General features: G+C 49.3%; 1 protein-coding gene across 1 annotated transcript; it reads right to left on the bottom strand.

The window, feature by feature from the left end:
* Positions 1–12,875: 12,875 nt before the first annotated feature.
* On the bottom strand, positions 12,876–17,969 carry LOC114452847 (coagulation factor XIII A chain-like). Its single transcript, XM_028432352.1, has 18 exons — positions 17,938–17,969; positions 17,468–17,553; positions 17,236–17,372; positions 17,018–17,175; positions 16,032–16,280; positions 15,836–15,954; positions 15,545–15,652; positions 15,186–15,360; positions 14,977–15,115; positions 14,803–14,906; positions 14,637–14,725; positions 14,406–14,559; positions 14,219–14,328; positions 13,922–14,087; positions 13,690–13,844; positions 13,370–13,506; positions 13,187–13,292; positions 12,876–13,068 (listed from the first exon to the last, which is right to left on the bottom strand). Exons 2-18 carry the CDS (start codon positions 17,513–17,515, stop codon positions 13,033–13,035), a joined length of 2,190 nt encoding a protein of 729 aa, XP_028288153.1. The 5' UTR covers positions 17,516–17,553; positions 17,938–17,969; the 3' UTR covers positions 12,876–13,032.
* Between the last annotated feature and the right edge of the window lie 4,577 nt (positions 17,970–22,546).

Genomic DNA, 22,546 nt, shown 5'->3' with positions numbered 1-22,546 from the left:
CTGTGCTGGCAGGCTCCATCAGTTAACTCTTTCCTCCCCGGCAGTAAGCGTCCTGCTGACATCACCACCACCGTCTCCATATCTTACACCAAGCCCCGTCAACGTTTGGACTGCAAGGCATCAACACAGCAGACACTGTTTCCTCCTGTGACAGCAGCATCAGCACACCCTTCATAAACACAGGAAGACTCCACCTTCCTCCAACAGCAGACTCCATTTAACACCATCTGCTTCTAACCATCCAGGCCTCAGTGAGCAGCAGGCCTGGTGTTTTGTTGTAGCTCAAATTCCTCAAACATCAGGCTGAAGGTGTGTTTGGGCTGATGGAGGGATGGATGGGTGGAGGAGGGGTGGAGGAGTGAAATGCTTCTCACTCGTATGTAGGACAGACCTGTTGTATGGGATGCCAGCACCTCTGTGTGTGTGTGTGTGTGTGTGTGTCTGGGTGTGGTGAGACTGTCTTGCTGATAAGCAGCTTGTGGAACTAACTACCACTGCATGGTGTGTGTGTGTGTGTGTGTGTGTGTGTGTGTGTGAGCCATCACACACACACACACACACACACACAGACACACACACAGCCACCTTCACCCTGTTCGCAGCAAATAAAGCCGTATTTACTGCGAGTCCAAAGTCCGAGCGCCTCGACTGTGAAAGAATGTCACAACCAACAGAGGAGGGGAGGAGGGGGAGGAGCTGAGGAGATGAAAGGTTTGAGGAGGAGGAAGAGGAGGAGGAGGAGGAGGATGCTCACAGAAGCTTATCTAGGATTTTATGATTTTATATGTTAAACACTAACCTGCTGTTGAACGTGTTTAGAGGAGCAGCTCCACAACTTTAACCTACAGAGTTAGCTTAGCTTAGCACAGGCACCAATAAAGTTCACCCACTGCTAACAGAAGCTAACCGCTAATTCACCAACTTTGGTAGAATGTAAACCAAAACATGCTGAAGCTGCTCAAGACGTTTAAGTGTCTTTTTACTAACCAGCATCTGCGTCCAAACTTCCCTGTTTTAAATAACCTTTCTGTTTTTACTCTAAACTCACCACAAGAGAGAGAGAGGAAGAGGAGAAGAAGAACAGTAGCAGCAGCAGGAGGAGGAGGAGGAGGAGGAGGAGGGGTTAACAGGAAGTGAAGCAGCCTCTCGTCAGGAGAGCAGAGGAGGAGATGGAGGAAGTGGAGAAACAATAGCTCTCTCTCTGTGAGCGGTTGGTCCATGTGAAGCCTTTATTATCAGACAGCGTTACATAACTGTCAGACATGTTGTTCATCCTCACAGCTTCCAGGAACGTTTCAACAGCGCCCCAAAAACCAGCAGAAAGCACAACAACACGGCGAGGCGTGTGAGGAGAGCGGAGCAGGAGCTCAGGACCGGACCAATGTCAGCATCCTCTAGAAAGAACCGGCAGCAGGTCCAGGTTTAGAGGCGGTAAACTCCAGCAGGCTTATCTGTGACTGTGACAACCACATCAGGCCAAGGCCGGCTGGCAACAGGACACAGCCCTCTGAGGCTTGAACTGGTCCTGTTTATTCTACAGCACAGTTAACAAAAAAACAATATTTTTAATGGTTTAATGGTTTAAAACAGTTAGAGCATCACTGAGCTCAGCAACTCCTCCACGTCTCTGCCTCTAGCTCTGCAGACCCAGCCTGCTCCTCCTCCTGACCCACTGTCCATTAAGAAACACAGCGTTTCACAGTTTAACCTCTCAAAGACCACCGTCACAGGCCGAGTGTGAGCAGACACAAGATGACAGAGTCCTAAAGATTCAAATCTGATTCCTTCATGTGAAGCAGCAGCGAGCTGAGCAAACAGAAGCACTGGAGCTAACTATAGCATGCTCACTGCTATATACAGACAGAGGTCTGTGTGTGTGTGTGTGTGTGATACCAGGCCCACAGAAACACATTTTCATGGGAGGAGACCCATCAAATGACACACTAAACTCTGTGTGTGTGTGTGTGTCCTGCTTTAGCTCTATTCATCCCACTTCTCAAATGACACTCTTCATGTCTGTGTCGCCCCTCAGACCTCGCAGGGTAATCGATCAGTTTGTTAGTAACAGCTGATCACCGCCTGAATACTTATATGGAAGTTCCACCGCTTCATTTAAAATGATTGGAGTCTACATAAAAACATTTCAGATCTGGTCATATGAGGAGCTGAAATCATTCATTGATTAATCATGTGTCATGTGACACATGATTAATCAATGAATTTAAAGACCCCTCAGAGGCTCAGAGGTTCTACAGAGAGGACAAAGACCTACAACCACAAGAACAAGACCACCACCAACCCACCACACAACAACCTGTTCAAGTCTGTACACGAGTCAGACGGCACATCAGACCTGGTGGAGGAGGAGGAGGAGGAGGAGGAAGGGGGGTGATGGGCCATTTGGTCCAGGCGGAGGTGTTTAACTCCGACCCATCCCCCACCCCCTCCCTCCATCTTCCTCCTTGCACCACATCTCTGTGTCTCCATCCACGCCATCACAGCCCTCCCCCACACCAACCAGAAACAACCTCCTCCACCCTGAGACAGGCCACCATCTTTGTTCCTGAGCAGGCAGTTTTAAACTGAGGACCAAAGTTAGAGCTAACAACAATAACACAAAGTACCACACAAACCTGCCTAACAACTCAACAACAGATGCTTTCAACTTTTGACAGTCAGTCTGGTAAAGACATGAAGGTGCAGAAGATGAGGAGGAGACCTCCTCCTCCTCCTCCTCCTCCTCCTCCTCCTCCTCCTCCTCCTCCTCCTCCTCCTCCTCCTCCTCCTCACACCTTTCTGAAGTGTATGTTAACCCCTCCTCCTCCTTCTCCTGTCGGTTGGTCGGTCGGGGGATGGAACTTAATCTTATCTAAAAAAAGGCCGGTCTGCGACTCTATAAATAGAGGCCGGGCACAGAGAGAGAAACTCTGCAGCGCTCTGATTGGCTGTCAGACATCTTGTATCTCACTGATACACTCTCAGCATCAAGGAGCGTTTAACGGCTGAAGATCATCGCCTGTTGAGTGCGTTACAATTACAGCTCATCATGTGACTGTGGGAATCAATAGAGAGGGTGTGTGTGTGTGTGTGTGTGTGTGCGTGTGTGTGTGTTAATGTGGAGACAGCATCAGTCTCTGAGGGAGGACGGCAGCTTTTAATTAGCTGCTTCACTTCTGTCCCTGTGGACATAGACGTCCCACTGAAACTCCCCATTAACCCGCCCATTCACAGTGTTTACACACACACACACACACACATGACTGCTGTGTAATTATCACACACATTAGTGGCATCAATGGCACACACACTGTTAATAAGCTAGTGTTTGAAGCTCAGGTACAGCTGATCAGCTGGTAATAAAGTCTGTTTTAATGTTTGTAGCGTTTCCTTAAAATAATAATAATAATATTTATATAATCATACTGGATTTAATTAATTTTAGTTATAACCTATATTTTATTATTTGATGTTATTAACTTAGTTATGTGTAAATTTAATTTAACATATTAAATAAAGTCTCCAACATTTGTTTAAAGCGAGGCGGCAGCGGCGTGGAGATACGGTGGAGTCACAGTCGGTTGGAATCACTCCTCCACCTGCAGAAGCATCCCTCCCTTCATGCTGCATCATGCCTTTACATGACTGACTGCAGGCTGTGCGTGTGTGTGTGTGTGATCTCAGCAAGAGCACCCACAATGGAAGACATCAGTCACAACAACACAACACACCCTTTGTGTGTGTGTGTGTGTGTGTGGGTGTGTGTGTCACTGGCCTTAAGCAGCATCTTAAGATGTCCACCACAGAAGGAGAAACAGGAGGAGGTGTCATGGCCGCCTGTGACACATCACTGCCATTAAAATTATTAACGTCTGTTCATCAATGAGCTGAGCTCGACAAAGCTTCTACTTCCTGTTGCATCACGACAGGATTTCCTGCGATTACTTTCACATCAGTGTGTGTCTGGATTTATGCAGATTACAGTTTGGATCAATAACTAATGATCATTGATAACTTGATAACTCTTTTCATTGTGTGCTGAAGGCCTCCTCCCTCCCCTCATCGCAGCCGCTGCTGCCGAGGAGTTCAAGTTTTCCCCTCAACAAGAAGAAGAGCTCATCCATGGGGGAGAGAGGGAGAGAGAGAGAGAGAGAGAGAGAGAGAGGGAGAGAGAGATCAGCTCCTGTCGCCGAGGGCCCAGCTCGGCCTCAGTGTTGAATTTCGTAATGGAATGCTAACTGCTCATCCGGATCTCTCCTCCTCCTGACAGAGAGAGGAGGAGGAGGAGGAGGAGGACCAAACAGCACAGACGAGGTATCATCACAGGAAAACTTCCAACACAGAGCAGGATGCTGCTTTAAAGCTGCAGATGCTCCGTAAAGTAAAGTCTCTGCTCTGTGACTAAACATCGGTGTGTTTCACCGACGCAGCCGAGGACGCACAGAGCGCTGAACGCTGCTGCGACGCCACGGGAGGTAAAACCATCAGGAAACTCAGACTGACACACACGGAGCGGCTTCAGAGTGTCGCCACCGCTCTGCTCTCACATGTTCAATCACCTCAGCAGCAGCAGGTGGTTCAAATCAACATGAATTCATAAAAACCTTCACTGAACACAGCAGCACACACACACACACACACTGCTAAAGTCTGCACAAAACATACAAATAAAACACCCATAACAACCCCTCTTCACACCCAGCTTAATATACAGGAGATTAACACTAAATAATCTAATCTGATAGTGCTGCTGAGGAGGTCTGTGTTCGACCACACAGTCACACTGATGACTGTTTACTGGTGGTGCTGATGGTGTAGTCATGTGACCATGCTGTAGCTGGTTTATAGCGTAGCATTAGCTGTTAGCTTCTGGTGATCATATTCAGGCTTCATCCTGCTGAACTACACCTGAGAGGATCAATACTTGTATTGGTTTAATACCAAAACACAGTGGAGGAATCCTATTGGCCCATGAGATGTGCACTTCCTGATTGGACTACAAAAACACGTCATCCCTGCTGCGCTGTTTACACGCTGTTCTGTCTCAGCGGCGGAACTGCTCATGTGTGAAGGTGAAGCGTGTTTGTATGTTTTAAAGTTTCAGCGAGAGAGAGAGAGAGAGAGGTGGAGAGACACCGAGCTGACACGGAGAGAGGGAGAGAGAGAGAGAGAATCCCTAGCAACCATTATCTACAGCCGGTTCAGCCCTGAGGAGGAGGAGGAGGAGGAGGAGGAGGAACTCATCAGTCCTCTCCTCTCCCTCTGCAGCGACTCCGACCGTCAATCATTGACCCGGGCCACCGATAACCGGGTCCAACTGACACCGTAAAAGCACATTACTGTAGTTATTTAACAGCCCGACCAGCATCCTCACACCGTGTACCAACACGGCCGAAGCCGAGGCTAACGGCTAACCAAGCGGCTAAAAAGTTCACAAAGTCGACGGCCGGAGGCTGGAGGCCGGTTCACGAGTAGAACCAGCACCGAGTTCTGGTTTAAAATGGAAGTTAAAGCGGTGGATGATGTCGAAAGAGAGAAAAGAGAGAGGCGAAGGAGGGGGGAGGAGGTGGAGGAGGAGGAGGAGGAGGAGGTGGATGCAACAGGCGTCACGTCGATGCTGCCGCTGCCGCTGCATGCAGCGCGGAACCGCAGACGGCGGAGGAGAAAAGTCTCCCGAAGGAGACGGAAAGTCGCCAAACAGCCACAAAAGTGTCACCCGCCGCACGGCACGGGGCCACCGGCCGCCGCGGAGCCGCGCCGCGCCGCCCGGTGGATGAACAGGGGTCACTTTCTGACTAAATATGTCTGAGCAAGGTCACCGCAGCGGCGTCAGGCCGGCGGCAGCTAGCAAGGATGCTACCGGAAGTCAGGCGACAGGACTCCAAAATAAAACATAAAGTAAACGTTTAACCTTGTAAAGTTCACTCAAGACTGACTCGGACTTGTAACTTACTTCATGTGGGTTTAAGCATTGAAATAAATATGTGCACTCATATAAAAGTGAGTTTTCTGATGCTCTGCTGCCATGAATATTAAAGGTACTGAGCACAAACATCAGTAACACGGTAGCACAACACTACAAAGCAGAACACCACACACACAACAGCAAACACTGAGTTTGAACCCACAAACTCCGACTTTAACCACTCATTAAAACCTCGACCAGCTCCACTGTCTTTAAAGACACCTTCCGTGTCCGCGAGGCTAGCTATCGTGCTAACTCCTCGCACCGCATCAACAGGTGGTTTTACTTCGAAGGGGCGGACAGGAAGCGGAGCGGCTAGCTGCCGTTAGCTTGCCACCTGGTGTCTGGTAGCTTTACACATGGCCACTAGCAGCGAGGCTCCGACCAAAGTGCACCCGAGATATGGATGCTCGGCTCCGGCAGCGAGCAGACTTTGAACCCCCCCCCCCCCCTCCTCTCGCCCTCCCCCCCTCCCCCGGTGCTAACCCGCGGCACGGCAGCCCGCGGCGTGCACGCGGGTGATAACGTTGCACAAAAAGTGGAAAAAACACAACAGTCGGTGATAATTAGCTGAAGTTTGCTAAATGAGGAAGAGACACGGGCTGAATTCCACCGCTTGGATGCGCATCAAACTAGGAAGCAACACGGAGAGGAGAGAAAAAAAACGAGGATCCCTCCCTCACCGTGTCCACATCTCCGCTCAAACTTCCCCGTAACAGCCGCAACAAGTCCCAACTTCCCCCAGAACCGAGCCCGACATGTCAGAGAGCGCACACACACAGAAAGCTCCACACACAGCGATGGAGAGGCTGAGGCAGACTTACGCTTCACTTTGTTGGGGTTGGGCTGCTTGCGCCGAGACATCGTGGCGAGGATGATGATGGTGGTTGTGGTCGGGGGCGATGATGATGATGATGATGGTGGTGGTGGTGGATGGAAAAAAAGGGGGATGAAGAAAAAAGAAGAGAGAGAGAGAGGCTGCAAACTTGCTCCGGTGAGGAGAAGAATCAAAATGGCGTTTCCGAAGGGATGTGCAAACTTGGACAAACTTTACTCCGGCTTCTCCTCCTCCCTCCCCTCCCCTCCCCGCTCTCCTCCACCTCCTCCTCCTCCTACTCTGCTTCTCTTCCTCCCTCCCCGTCGCTCTCCTCTCCCGGAGGAAAATAAAAACTCGAGGAAAGGAGTCGTCGAGAGGAAAAAGCAGCGGCGGAGATGTGTTTTCTTTTTAATTCCTGTCCGGACTCGGGACTCCGGGCTCCGTCCCCTCTCTCTCCCCCTCTCTCTCTCGGTGTCTCTCTCCCTCTAAACCTGATAAGTAAAGCTCATCACGTGTTTTCTCTCCAGTCTCCAAGGGGACGTGGCCACCAAGCATCTCTGTCTTTTACGCACAGCCGGACGTTACTGGATCCTTCTTCTTGTGATGGAGCAGGAAATGATCCCGCTCAGCTTCACCTCTCAGCCCCACGACCACAAACTGCCTTTAAAAGTAGCAGCAACATGTCCACGCTACACCCACGGCACGGTTCACTCATCAGCACGTTAGATTTCCGCTCTGAGCAACAACATGAAGTCTTTAAAGGACTTTTAGTTGCTCGCTGCAGCTTCTACCTGCAGCCACACACACCAGCTCAAGTTGCTTTAGACACTAACTCCACCAGCGGGCTCTCAGACCTCCACCTGCGCCGTCATTTCAGACACAAAGTGCAGCTTATGGTGGAGTTGAGGGAGTTTAAAGATAAGAAACCATCAGACAGGCTGCACAGGCAGCCGCGGCACGTCTCGCGGGGTTTGCAGGGTGACGTATCGCGGGATTTGGAGAGAGGATGCCTGGGGGGGGGGGGGTGCCTCTGTTTCCAGGGAGGTGTTGGTAAAGCAATCAGCTCTGTCCTCCACACATCAGCAGCACAGGAAGTCTGCGGAGTTCAGGATGAAAGAGGAACTTCTGATGAATAATGCAACAAGTTAACAACAAGTTAACCCTTCAGACCGACTGTCATCATCAACATGCAGGAGTTAAAGTCATCAACCATGATCAGTATTAGACCTTACTCATACAAATACATACAGACCATAACTCCATACATAAGCTCCAAAAACATGTGATGTCATTTCCTAATTCCTAATTTAATCCATATAAAAACATTTTTATTTTTAAAGTAATATAATTTGAGAAAATAAAGAATTTCCACTTTCAGCTTTAAAAAAGACAAAAAATAAAGACAGTATAAAGTCATTCCATCAACGATCCAAACATTCAAAATATAAAATATAAAAAACTAAGCTTTAAATTCATTCTTAAATCCAAACAAAAAGTTCTTATTAAATGTTGTGTGATGTAAAAAGTACGTTTAAAATCAGACATGAAAGCACAAATTCAATTCCAAATCCTCCAAAAATAAAAAGTGAAATATAAACAGGAAACAAATAAAACAACATGAACAGAAACAAAAACACTGATCACTGAAAGTGAAGCTGCAGCGCTGTGAAGGGAAGACGACTTCCTGTCTGATCAACAGCATGTTGATCATCAGTGATGAAGGAGAGTGTGTGTGTGTGTGTGTGTGTGTGTGTGTGTCTGTGTGTGTGTGTGTGTCTGTGTGTGTGTGTGTGTGTGTCTGTGTGAGTGAGAGCCACCACTCCTCGCTCGCTGCCGTCAGGTTCCTCTCCCACATTCCAGTCCTCCATCTCCAGATACAGACCCCTCCCCCTCCTCCTCCCCCTCCTCCCCCCCCCTCCCCCTCCTCCTCCCATCATCCCCTGCTGGAGAGAGGAGCACACAGGCATCTCTCCTCCCATCACACCCTCCTCCCCCTCCTCCCCTGCAGGCGGCTGCAGCGGAGCAGGAAGAGCCTCTCTCCGGGCTGGTTGGGCCTGTTGCTGATGAAGGATCTGGGTGTTTCCAGCAGTTTGGTTTCCAGTCAGATCCCTGCAGTCAGACATTTTGAGAGTGTCACAGATTCAGATGGAAACCTCACGAGGCGCGTCTGAGCGCCGCAGCTGCTGGACGGCGTGAAACAACACGTCTAAGAGTTTTCCTGCAGTGGAAACAGAGGAGCGCCGTGCACGGACGGTTGGGAAGGACAGCGCTGTTCCACATCAGGAGAGTGTCGGGGGAAGGGGTGTTCTGCACCGTCTGACAGGCTGAGCCATGAATCCTGTTTGAGAAGTGAGAGTCTGAAGCCGACCTGCCCCTCAGCTTCCTCTGGGCCTGGGAGAATGTTCTGGAAGCTCTGCTCTTTGTTTCCAGAGGAGCTGAAGGTGGTGGCACTGCAGGAACTCCGGCTGAAGGGAGGCGGCACCATCAGTGACCCCCTGACCCACCTGTTAGGCTCTGTTCTGGACTCGACCTGCAGCTTTTAAAGCCAATAACGCCCCCCAGAAACGTCTGTAACAGGAACTACAGGACAGATCTGCTGGGACCATGTTCAAACAAACCGACCCCTCTGAAGGCAGCTAGGCAGTTCCTTTGGTCAAAGACCAGCAGTAATATAAATGAAGGAAGAGGCGTTCTTCCACTGCAGGACTGGCTACCTAATTAACCCATTAATCACTTCTTTGGTCCTGATCTCTGGCCTGATCCCACCACTGAATCCAACAGAACCTGTGAAACCTGTGGCAAAGCACCTCCAGCCATTGTTTACCTTATTTTCCACTTGGCGCCACCTTCAGGACAGAAAAAAAGCACACACACACACACAAACACACACTGAACTGAACTGACAGCGATCATGTGTGCAGAGTTCAAACCTCCTGAAGAGTCGGATAAGGAGACAGAGACAGATCAGTGTTGACAGATGAAATAAAGCTCAACTGAAGACACACACACACACACAGGCTGATAACAACATTACATCACTAATCCAATCACTGATTTTCACATCAACCACCACTTCTCAATTCAAATTAAACTGTAGAGATACAACGAAACAACACAAACACACACACACACTGTGTACTTTCTTGTGTAGTTGTGTTGTTTTGTTGTTAGCTTCAGTCCAGCAGCACTGGTGTTCACTTCAAAACAAACACATCATGATGTTCAGTGCTTACTACAGAAACCTCAGCAAGCTAACATGCTAATGTGAAAGCTAATTTATTTTTAACACCAGCAGCTGTGGCTTAACATGGAGGAACCCTTTGTGACATCATCCCTAGGTTTCAACCTCTAGTCAGCAGCAGCTAATGCTACATCCATATATGGGCAAAGAGGCGGAGCCTGCTAAGGGTGATGTACGCAAACAGTTAACAACCAACCAGAGACCAAAACAGGCTTTACAGGTAAACATGTTTATTTGTGCTGTAAGGGTTTACAATGGTGGTGGTGGTGGTGGTGGTGGTGGTGGTGGGAGGGGGGGGGGGGCTCACTTTAGAAGGCAGCCACCAAGTGGACACTGGAAGAACTGCAGATTTTAATCAAGTTATTCATATATACAAATAGAGACACAGGAGACATCTGTTTGTGTTTAACTTTTCCAAGCTTGTTGCTAACTTGCTGTTGAGGATCCTCAGTCCTCCAGGTCATTTTCATTCAAAGGGTTAAACCTTGAACCTGCTGCACACTTTAACGTCTGACAAAAACACATGAAACTTGAAAAAGTTGAACTCTGCTGCTGCATCCAGCCTGAAACCCCGAGCCGCAGAGGAGGGACTGTGATGTTATTTATTGGACTGTAACCATGGAGCTGTTGCCAAGGAACGAACCATCGCCAACAAAAGGGTGGATTCATCCATTCATCCAGCAGAGAGCAAGAGGAGGAGGAGGAAAGGCATCCCTGAACTCAGCTCGGAGAGGAGATCTGGGCTGGAGGCTTTCCCAGCACCACCACTACCAGTTGACACAGTTGTTGTTGATGAAACTTTACACAGTGCTCCTCCTCCCCCTCCTCCCGCTGTCTTCATTGGAGTGCTGTCCGGACAGGCAGGCAGTCACATGAAGCCAACACCTGTCGGCAGTGTGGGGGATGACGAGCACATGCTGCTCCGTCTCACACTGTTTCCCAACCAGCTTCAAAAACACATGTTCACCTCCGCGCTGTGTGTGCTGCAGCCGCCGGAGAAGTCCAGCGAGATGCAACAAGGACATGTGGCCTGAAGTCAGAGGGGGGAGGGGGCGCGGGAGGGAGCAGAGAGCAGGGAGGAGGGGGAGAAAAACCGGTTTCCAATGGTGACGGATGATTTGTAGGTAACAGTTGTTTGCCTTGCAGCCTGAGGCCTGCCCCGCTCTGCCAGCAGCAGCAGGTCTGAGAGCCAAAACCCATCCGCTCTTACAGCCCTACACCTGCACAGAGACGCAGGGCAGGGCGGCCATGTTCCTCTCTGCTGCTGCTCCCACTCTGCTGATCTACTGATCACCTACAAAGATGTGTTTCCTGAAGGAGTCCACAGAGCCACAGACCGATGGACTGGTCCTCCTGTGGTGGATCTTCAATCTAAAACATCTAAAACATCCATCACAACTAAGAGGAGGCAGCAATGTCAGGATGAACCAACCAACAACAGCCTGAAACAGGAAGCTAACTGAAAAGCTGCAGTTCCTCAAGTGGCCACCTGGTGGCTTGTTCCATAAAGCTCAGTCCCTTCAGGCCTCCATGTTTACATTCTGATACAGAAGAAGAAGAAGAAGAAGACAGCAGACTAGCAGAGCTGGAGGAGGATGAAGATGATGAAGAGGTTCTCTTTAGGAGTGGTGAGGATGGACGGGTTTAGGGCGAGCCCATCAGAGGGACGGCTCAGGTGGGCTGGTTGTCATACTGGTGGAAGGATGCTGGAAGAGGACAGAGAGGAGACACGTGGATGCTGAGAGAGGACATCAGGTCAGATGATCATCGATCTATAATCAGCTTGAGTTGTAGAGGATCCATCAGTGCTCCCTGATGTCTGAACTCTATTTCTCTGACACCACTTAGCACCCTGCTAACAGCTGTTAGCTTCTGGTTGTACTGAAACATTCAGGCTGGGGAATGTGACAGGAAGAGGCCTCACAAGTAGCAAGGAACCAGAGTGTGTGTGTGAGTGTGTGTGTGTGAGTGTGTGTGTGTGAGTGTGTGTGTGTGTGAGTGTGTGTGAGTCAGACTTATCTGGACGGACCTGTTTTGTGATGCACAGAATGCATATCAGATACAGTTGGGGGGGGGGGGGGGGGCACCGATACCTGCAAAGACACACACACACATACACACACACACCATGAGAATGTGGTTTGACTGGTGCTCGCTCTCTGTGGAGTCACAGGAAAAGCCTGCGGCACCCCCTGGTGGCGGCTCTGCTGCTGCTTCACCTGTGGTTACACAACAAACAGCAGCAGAGAGGTGTGCAGAGGTCAGTGTGCGTCCAAAGGTCGACTTCCTGTTTGTTAAGGCAGCAGCTGCAGCGATGGAGGAGTCATGTGACCATCAGCACGCCCTGCTGCGATCAGTGACAGAAAAACAGCTTCATCAGTCCAGCTGAGGGCGTAAAGCCAGGCTGAGGGGGCAGCGCCCCCTGGTGGTGGTGGTAATGACTCAATGAGCAGCTTCAGTGGGTTGAAAAAAGTTTATTGGTAGCAAAAGGATCAATACGTTTTAATAAAGGCAAGTAAAGAAAAAAATCACATTTGTTTTGATTCAGACAGAAAATCAGAAATTATTTCTCATTGAAAACATTTTTGTTTCCAGACAGACTGACAGGGGTGTCTACTAATTGAAATGATGATTGATTAATATTTCATATCGACACACTGTTTCTGATGCAGCTTTTATTGATTATACTTTAATTTGAACATGAGAATTTGAAGGAGAAACTATTTATCTATTTAAAGTTTTATTCTCAGATAAAAACGGAAGACGTCGTTTGTCTTTATTTAAAAAATCAATATCAAAATTGATTACGAATAAACTGGATGATATTAGCTTCATGTTAAGTCTTGGGCTTGTGTGTCTGTGTCTGTGGAACAAACTTTGATTTTCTGCATTAACATGATTTCAGGAAAAGTTATTTAGGTGCTGTTTGTTGGCTCCGCCCACTCAATGAGAAGCCGTGCTGATTGGTGGAAAGGGTGAGGGGCGGGATCAGGACTGTGTGCACCCGTCCTCTCAGGGTGTGATGGTGACATCAACGTGTCCACACACCTGCAACAAGCACAGAGAAAATCAAAGCAAACTAAACTTAAAATAAAGTAATATCTGGTGCATTTTAGCTGATGTGACGCTGTCCGCCTGAATAAGCAGAGCCAGTTGTGGCGTTTACCTGGTGCAGGGTGTTGCTGTCCAGCACAGCCAGGAGGCGGCGCTGTCCTGCCAGCCGAGGAGTAAAGACCTCCTGCCAGGAGATGGAGCCCTGCGGTTTGATGACACTGAAAGAGACAGACAGGTGTTAGCATCACAGGGCATCGAGCCGCCGCAGACCGCCCGCCATCTGACCACTGCCTACTTGAAGTCACGGTGCCTGGCGCTCATGAGGCCGGCACCCTCCATGCACAGGTGCACGTTCTGCAGATCGAAGTCAAAGGGGTTGGTGAAGGTAACGGTTGCCACCATCTCCTGCTGCAGCTTGGCCCGCCCGCTCACCTGGAGGAGGAGGAAGAGGAGGGGGAGGAGGAAGAGAAGGAGGAAGAGGAGGAAGAGAAGGAGGAAGAGGAGGAAGAGAAGGAGGAGGGGGAGGAGGAGGAGGAGGAGGAGGAAACCACTAAACTCTCCAGCACACGTGTGTGTTTGTGAGGAATATCACGTGTCCGAGTGTGTGTGTTTTACCGTCATGGTGAGACTCGGGGTCTGCAGTTCCATCACCTTGATGGCGCTCAGCGACTGGTTGTCAGACTGTCCGGTCACGGAGAAGTGGAGGTAGAGCTGAGAGCCCAGGTGGGGCATGTACTCCTGAGCCAACACCTTCAGCTTAATGCTGGTTTCTGTGGATACACACAGGTCTGTTACAGCAGGCACTCCACACACACACACACACACATGCCACGGTCACGCTGCTCACTCTGATTGGCCGGCACGGTAACAGTGAAGGGCTCCGCTTTGAAGCTATTGGCTGTGACTCCGGTGTAGAAGACGACCGACACATCCAGGTGGGCGTTCACCACTATGGCAGCTTCACTCTGGTTGTGGAAGGTCACCACCAGGTGGACGTCCTGACCCAGATAGCACTGCAGGAACAGAGGTGAGGATCATGAGCATGCTGTGTTACCATGACAAGACACAACAACACCTCAATCCCAGGCCGTGTTCAATACAAGCCTCCGAGGACAGACATGAGGAGACGAACAGAGAGACTTACCGGAGCAGTGCTGATGTCCACAGACATCTTAGCCTCAGCCAGCTCAGAGTGATCCCTCTCACAGCCGTACTCCTCGGCCCGGGCCATGGTCCTGCTGTCCTCCTCGCTACCTGCAGACACACAGCAGGCGCTTCCTCACACATGGAAGGTGTGTGTGTGTGTGCGTGTGTGTGTATGTGTGTGGTACCTTCAGGGTACTTGTAGCTTTGTGTGATGTCCATGGGTGCTGAGCTGCCCACAGACTTGGTGTACACGGCCTGTCCAACAAGAGTCTTGTCCACATAGAATGGACTCAGGTTGCCGTAGCGATCCCTCTTCAGGCAGACCACGTCACTGTTCACCTGCAGGAAACAACATCAGTTGTCAGTCCGAGGAAGAGCTGAGACCGGGTCCAAGCGTCGCTCTGGTTTTTATGAACCTCTGCAAAGACGAATCCGGAGTCAAACGGGTGGCACAGCAGGCCTTCCTTGATGGCAATCACCGAGGCCGGACCGCAGCGGTAGTTACCTTCGAGCACATCGAGCACAGAAGTGTGTTAGACGTCCAAACAGCCATGAATCTGCCCTCCTGTCTGCCTGTCCTACCGTCACTGGTCTCCTGTGGCGTGGCGTCCACCGCCTGCCATCCTTCAAGGCCGGGCGGCAGGTCAGGGCGCTTCATGAACACCTCGTTCCAGCAGTGGTAGTTCCTGCAGAGAGAAGGCAGCGGTTTAAGGCAGGCATGTGTGTTTGTTACCAGAACCAGCCTGATGGACCCACCAGATGGAGTCTCTGGTGTTGCGTGTGTCCGGCGTTCCATCAGGCCTGAAGATGAGGTCAGTCTTCAGGTTGCCCGTGTTGTCGTGAGCCGAGTTGAAGGTGGTGACGACCCTCACCGGGACGCCCAGGCACCGCAGGACTGCAGAGACACAGGAGACGTTGGAGCGCCACATGACAGCAGCGTTTAAAGGGACGGCGAACATTCTTACAGGTGCTGAAGACTCCGGCGTACACCCAGCACTGGGCGAAGCACACAGGCACCCCGGTGTTGGCGTACTGCAGCAGGATCATCACACTGCCTGTCCAGGATGACGGGGGTGTGCCCATAGAGAAGTCATCACTCCAGTTCCCCACCAGCACGCCGTTGTCATCCTGAGAGTTGAGCTGAACCAGCAGGGAGGTCAGAGGTCAACTGAACTTGTCTTTAGGGGTTTCTGTTGAATTCCTCATTAACAGAACATGCTACCTGTTCAGGTTGCTACATGGTTAGCATGCTGATACATTGTGTTTGTTCTGAGTCTTTGGATCCAGTTCTGACTGGCTGTGTGTAAAACAAAGGTAGTCTCACCACAGCAGATGCCTTCCTGACCAGCTTGACGATGTCGCCTCGGTCCTGGATCGGCATCTGAGAGGAGTCCAGGATGTAGATACAGGCGTCCAAAACTCCACGCTCAAACTGCAGGAACATGGAACAAGCTGCTTACTGACGGTCTGTGGGGTCTGTGTGGTCTGTGTGGGGTCTGTGTGTGTGGGTTTGTGTGTGGGTCTGTGTGGGAGTCTGTGTGTGGGTCTGTGGGGGTCTGTGTGTGGGGTCTGTGTGGGGGTCTCTGGGGTCTGTGGGGTCTGTGTTCAGACCTACCTGCCCGTACATCCAGTTGAGCTGCGTCACAGCTCCGACTGAGCCGCGGTAGATCACGCCAATGTCGTTCAGGACGTACTCCCTGCGCTGAGATTCATCCGGCAGAAACACCAGGTCGTCTACAAACAGGGACACGGGTCACTGCATGCACAGCGCCCTCCTGAGGCGGATATATGTGTGTTCAGTGAGAGCGTACCTCGACACCAGGCGTTGAACAGCAGGTACAGGTCGGTGCTGGTGTCCCTCTTGGTCCGCTGCATGCCGTTGGCCATGTAGATGGCCACGTACGTGCGATACTTCCCCACGATGGCGCTGGCACTCGGAGTGATGCTGAGCAGCACAGACTGACCCTTAATGCTCACGATCTGGCCCAACCACTGACTGACTGGAGCAGCAGTGAAGGTCACCACCACCAGGGAGCCCTTATTGGGAGATGGGTCAGAACCTGGAGGAGGAGGAGGAGGAGGAGGGAGATGAAGAACTCAGGGTTTTGTGTGTGTACTTTTTGAGGCCAGATGTGAGGAAACATCTGTCGGAGCGAGCAGCTGTCATGTTGTGTGTGTTTACTGACTGACCCGTGGGGAGTGTGTGTGCTAATGAGCTGCCTAATGAACCGGCAGTCCTCTGATTGTTCACTGTTAGCATCTCTTCATCAGCTAATTAGATAACGAGGGAGCAGTTTGACTGGGCGCGCTCTGTGACGGAGGCCACGCCCCCCGCATGTCTCACTGTGCATGTGAACATGTAAACACAGAACAACACACTGCTGTGACAAAATAACACACATAAACAACAAGTCACAAGCTACAGCTAATCCTAGCTACAACTGCTTCAATTAGCTACATCTGTTAGCTCTCACTGCTAGCCAAGGCATTGATAAACAGCTGGAATGGTTAGCATAGAGTAATTTACACCAGCTAGCTAACAAGTCCTATAACAACAGCTGGAACAGTGAGCTGCAAGTACTGATAGACAGAAGTCATCGATCAACAAAGGTCTACATCATAATTAACAGCCTAAACAGCTCTGGTCTGGCAGGAGGAGCTGGTCAGCTAGTAATTGATAGTTAGCTTAGTGTAGTTGGCTAAACTACGCTAAGCTAACTGAAGTGTGGAGTCAGCTGACAGTGTATGAACATGTAGACTCCAGCCAATCACAGAGCAGATCAGCATTCACACTCACCAATCAGGAACTCCAGCTGGAAGTAGTCCTGCGGAGTCGGCGGGCGGTTGAAGGTGACCTGGATGGTGAACTCCTGGCCTCGGCGGATCAGCAGGTTCTGGGTGTCGTAGGCGGAGGTGTAATGTTTGGATCTGTTGACCTGCTGCCGCATGTCAATGCTCTGCACCGACAGAGGCACTGACGGGAGAGACGCCATGTTTTACACGTCACATGTCCACATGTTCACCTGCATCACACTGAACGTACCTGCTCCAGGTGCGGGTCCTCTGGGCCTGGCCTCAGACTCAGCAACGTCCTCAAAGGGCTGGAACTCCGGAAAGTCCTCCTCAAAGTCCATGAGGTTGGAGGTCGGCACCTACGGGGAGTAAAGGTCACTACAGGTCAACGAGTGGGGCCAAACTTCATAATCAATGCGACGCCTCAGATCAGTCAGTAAGACCCATCATGTACCGGCTGGTTGAAGCGCCCCCTGTAGGTCACATTGCCTGGACGAGACATGGTGGTCAGAGGTCAGAGGTCAAAGGTCACCGAGGTTTCTGTAAATATAGAAGAAATAAACGGAAATACAATAAAACAGAAGGGGGGGGGGGTGGTCATCATGAATATCAATAAGACATTAAAATTGCAACTTAGGGTTTATAAAAATGACAAATAAATATAATGTATAAGTATAAATACAGCTTATAAAATAAAAATAAAGCCTGCTCAGCCTGTTCAACTGTGTGGTAATAATAATAATAATAATCCTCCATATATTCAGATGCAGAACTTGTTTTACATCATTTAAAAACACGATAAAGTGATGTCTGACCTTTAAACTTATCAATAATAATAATAATAATAAGTGCTGCTGTAAATAAAAAACACTAAAGTCGTTAAAAATATCAACATATTCATTAATAAATGTCTCCGACACTCACCGCTGGAATGAAGAAGAGTCTGACTGAAGATCTGAAGATGCTCCGAGCCGCTGCAGCATCGCTTTATATACACACACTGCTTCCTCTTTGTGTGAGTGTGTGTGTGTGTGTGTGTGCACACGCCTTGACCCAGTGCAATGTCAAAACAATACAATCTGTGTTGTAAAATATTTCTCTGATCTGTCCATAAGTATATGGACGGGTCCACATGTTTTGTCTATGAATGTCTGTCTACATATGATAATATGAAGAGGGGCAGCTTTACATAAGCGGTGTGTGTGTGTGTATCTGTGTCTGTGTGTGTGTGTGTGTGTGTGTCTCTTTGTGTGTGTGTCTGTGTGTGTCTCTTTGTGTGTGTGAGTGTGTGTGTCTGTGTGTGAGTTTGTCCGTGTGTGTGTGTGTGTCTGTGAGTGTGTGTTTGTCCGTGTGTGTGTCTGTGTGTGTGAGTGTGTGTGTTTGTCTGTGAGTGTGTGTTTGTCCGTGTGTGTGTGTGTGTCTGTGTGAGTGTGTGTGTCTGTGAGTGTGTGTGTGTGTGAGTGTCTGCGTGTGTGTGTGTCTGTGTGTCTCTGTGTGTGTGTGAGTGTGTGTGTCTGTGAGTGTGTGTTTGTCCGTGTGTGACTGTGTGTGTCTGTGTGTCTGTGTGTGTCTCTGTGTGAGTGTGTGTCTGTGTGTGTCTCTGTGTGAGTGTGTGTCTGTGAGTGTGTGTCTCTGTGTGAGTGTGTGTCTGTGAGTGTGTGTCTCTGTGTGAGTGTGTGTCTGTGAGTGTGTGTCTCTGTGTGAGTGTGTGTCTGTGAGTGTGTGTCTCTGTGTGAGTGTGTGTCTGTGTGTGTGTCTTGTGTGTGTCTGTGTGTGTCTGTGTGTCTGTGTGTGTGTGTTTGTCCGTGTGTGTGTATTTGTGTTTGTCCGTGTGTGTCTGTGTGTGTCTCTGTGTGAGTGTGTGTCTGTGAGTGTGTGTCTCTGTGTGTGTGTGTGTCTGTGTGTGTGTGTGTGTTTGTCCGTGTGTGTCTGTGAGTGTGTGTCTCTGTGTGAGTGTGTGTCTCTGTGTGAGTGTGTGTCTGTGTGTGTGTGTCTGTGTGTGTCTGTGTGTGTGTGTGTGTCTGTGTGTCTGTGTGTGTGTGTTTGTCCGTGTGTGTGTATTTGTGTGTTTGTCCGTGTGTGTCTGTGTGTGTCTCTGTGTGAGTGTGTGTCTGTGAGTGTGTGTCTCTGTGTGAGTGTGTGTCTGTGAGTGTGTATCTGTTTGTGTCTGTGACTCTGGGTCCTCTGACCTGGACCTGGTCGCCCTGACCTGCTGCTGCAGAGCGTCCACTTCCTGTTTGCTGCCATCTGTGAAAGCAGAACAGAGCGTCAGCAGGTTTGATGATGGAGACAGAGCGCTGAGTCATGTTCTGGACAATAACACAAACATTTAGCATATAATGCAGCTAACGTTAGCTCGCTAGCTGCTGATAAGAACTCACAGTGAGTGAGGACAGTGTCTGATCCGTCCACAGAGTTTGGGGCTAATCTGGACTTGTGCAGTGTAGCCGCCTCAGCCTGCTAATGCTATCTCCATCTGTCTATCAAAGGGTTAACTAGCATGCTATATGATCTGGTTAGCTCCTGAGGAGGCCTGCAGAGAGCACTGAACACTGAGGATCACTGGGACACTTAGCTGCTGGCAGCATTTCTTCATTCTCTACAGCTGCTGCAGCACATTTAGAGCTTGACTTAATCTTTCATAGTTCATATTTTATGTTATTCTTTCACGCTCTTCTCAAATTGTCTGTTGTGTAAATTATTCTTTTATTATATCTTAGTAAAGAACTCAGTGTACAGGGAAACCTGCTCCCTGTGAATAAACACAGCCTGCAGATTTAAATGTAAAACACACAAACACATTCCACACATGTTGAACATGAACACAGCAGCATAAAGACGCCGAGTGATATTCTGCTGTCATCATGATGTAGTTTATTAATTATAAAGTTATTCATTCATTCATGAGCCGCCGAGCCGACTTCAACCAATCACTGATCACCAGTGACCAGTGGTGGAGGAAGTACTGAAGCTTGGTACTTAAGTAAAATCATCATGACTGAGGCTCATTATGGAAACACAGCCGGCAGCATGACACCAACTACATGCAGAGTCTGACCTCACATCAGTCCAGCACTGTGTTCATCACACAAGTAACTACAGACACTGTAGAAATGTGGTGGAGGAGAAAGTACAGGTAACAGCTGCAGCATGGAGTCAAAGTATAAAGTATCACTATTATTTTTACATAAGTAAAGTATGAATACATAAAAATTACTGAAGTACAGTAACGAAATACAAATACTTAGTTACTTTCCACCACTGCCAGTGAATGATGGCTTTGAGTCAGCATCTGTCCCCTCTGCAGTGTGTGGGACTGTCAGCAGGCCTGAGACAGAGACAGCGACAGAGACAGAGACAGGGACAGAGACAGAGGACGGTGGGGACAGAGGACGGCGGGGACAGAGGACGGTGGGGACAGCCATCAGTGTGTACCATCAGCTGTGCCCGGGTCAGCTGCTCTCTGAGGAAGTGAGAGCAGGAGGTCACAGCGCTCCTCTGACATCATCACCACACTGACACATGGCTGCTGAGGTCAGCAGGTTTCCACTCCAAGCTCCACCAGAACGACAACAGACACACACAGTTACATCAAGTTCCTGGGCATCCACATCACAGCTGACCTGTCTTGGTCCATGCACATGTCCCACCTGGTGAAGAAGGCCCAACGAAGGCTCTTCTTCCTCAGGAGGCTCAGAGGACTGGACTGTCCCCTCAGCTCCTGATGAACCATATGCATCCCACCCCCCAAAGACTGAGCAACAAACCTCTGTACACAGACACTGTGCACTTTAACCCACTAATACACTGCATATTTTCATACTGGTCACTTTAAACATATAAAGTTGGTTTTACTCTTTTTATTCTTTATTCTACTTTTTTCTGTTTATCCAGGTTTATTTAAGCACGTCTCTTTTCATGTGTCCAACTGTGCCTAAGCCAAGAGCTACTGAACAAAACAACACACAACACAACACAACAACACACAACAGTACACACCAACATAACAACACAACACACAACACAACACAAGTTCCAGTAAAATGAAGTCACAAACTTGAAGAAATAATTTAAAAAAAAAAAACAGACAAAGCTGCAGTTATCTGTTGTTTCCACCAGAGAGCGCTGCTGACCAATAAAGCAGATGAAGATCAGTGAGCCTGCTGCAGAGAACCTCCCCCCTCCTCCCCCCTCCTCTCCCTCCTCCGAGGCCAGTCTGAGCTCCTGAGGGGCCTCGGGGCAGAAACCAGTGGTCGGACCAGACCCCTTCTGATCTGAGCTTCAGAAACCAAACTGAGCTCCAACAAATCAAAAACATCAGCAACACACCTGAGAGGAGCAGACACGATACAAACACACACGCTACAGACACACATGATAGACACACACGATACACACACACACGATAAAAACACACGATACACACACACACATGATACAAACACACATGATACAAACACACACGATACAAATACACTCGATACAGACACACATGATAGACACACACGATACACACACGATAAAAACACACGATACACACACACACACACACACACACACGATACAAACACACACAATACATGAGTATGTAATACATGGTATTATAATACATTTTGTATTGCACCTTTTTACATTGTAATACATGTAATACATTGTATGAAATACATACAATATACATGAGTTAAATTTTTTTAAGTCCAGTGCCAAACAAGGTCAATATAATCTGTTTTAAAATCTAATAATAGTTCCCCTCATCTCCCAGCAGGGGGCAGTATGATAAGTTCAGGCCTCTTCCAAAAAGTCAGAACTGGGGCACGAGGTGAGTCACGGTGAGTCCGACCGAGTGTCTCCTGATTGGACGAGTGGAAGACGGCTCGTGTTTGAAGGTCAAAGCCAAAGTCAGACAACAAGGTCACACACACTCACACACACAGTCACACACATACACACACAGGCACACACTGAGTGTGTCCGGAAATTATCCAGTCAGATTAGAATCAATGTTAAATCATCTGTGAACCCAAAAACAGTGTGTGTGTCTGTGTGTGAGTGTGAGTGTGTGTGTGTGTGTGTGTCTGTATGTGTGTGTGGATTCTCCTCATGCTGCACGGCCTCAGGGAAACATCTGTGTTAATATGCAGCAGAAAGTCGGTTTGTTCCACATTCAGCTGACGTCAGCAGGAGACGAGATCCCCCAAACACACACACACAGACACACACAGACCTCTCAGTGATGTGAGCCGGCCTCCCAGGCACAGACTGAAGGGTTAAAATCAGGCTCCCACAGACACACACAACACCTGACCCACACCCGAGGAGCTCCGTGTGTGTGGACACACACCGGGTCAGACGTTCATTCACACTCTGCAGGAGGACGAATCAGGCCTCTGATTCATGGTCATGTGACATGACTGAGCTGCCAAGACATCACAAACTGATACACACAAAGACACACAACTGAGCACAGACACACAACTAGAGGCAACATAAATACAGAGACACACAAAGAAGAGAAAATGAACACAGACCACAC

Source organism: Parambassis ranga, chromosome 20, assembly GCF_900634625.1.
Source record: "Parambassis ranga chromosome 20, fParRan2.1, whole genome shotgun sequence".
In the NCBI taxonomy this organism is placed as follows: domain Eukaryota; kingdom Metazoa; phylum Chordata; class Actinopteri; family Ambassidae; genus Parambassis; species Parambassis ranga.
Note: the sequence above shows the minus strand (reverse complement) of the source record. Positions and strands in the feature narration are given on the sequence as shown.

Bases quoted from the DNA above. Each gene is read 5' to 3' on its own strand.
- LOC114452847 (XM_028432352.1), bottom strand. From the start codon at position 17,515: ATGTCTCGTCCAGGCAATGTGACCTACAGGGGGCGCTTCAACCAGCCG. The intron at 14,329-14,405 runs GTACCACACACA...GTGTGTCTGCAG, and splicing joins AAGCTACAAGTACCCTGAAG to GTAGCGAGGAGGACAGCAGG. The intron at 13,069-13,186 runs GTAAACGCCACA...TGCTTGTTGCAG, and splicing joins ACAGCAACACCCTGCACCAG to GTGTGTGGACACGTTGATGT.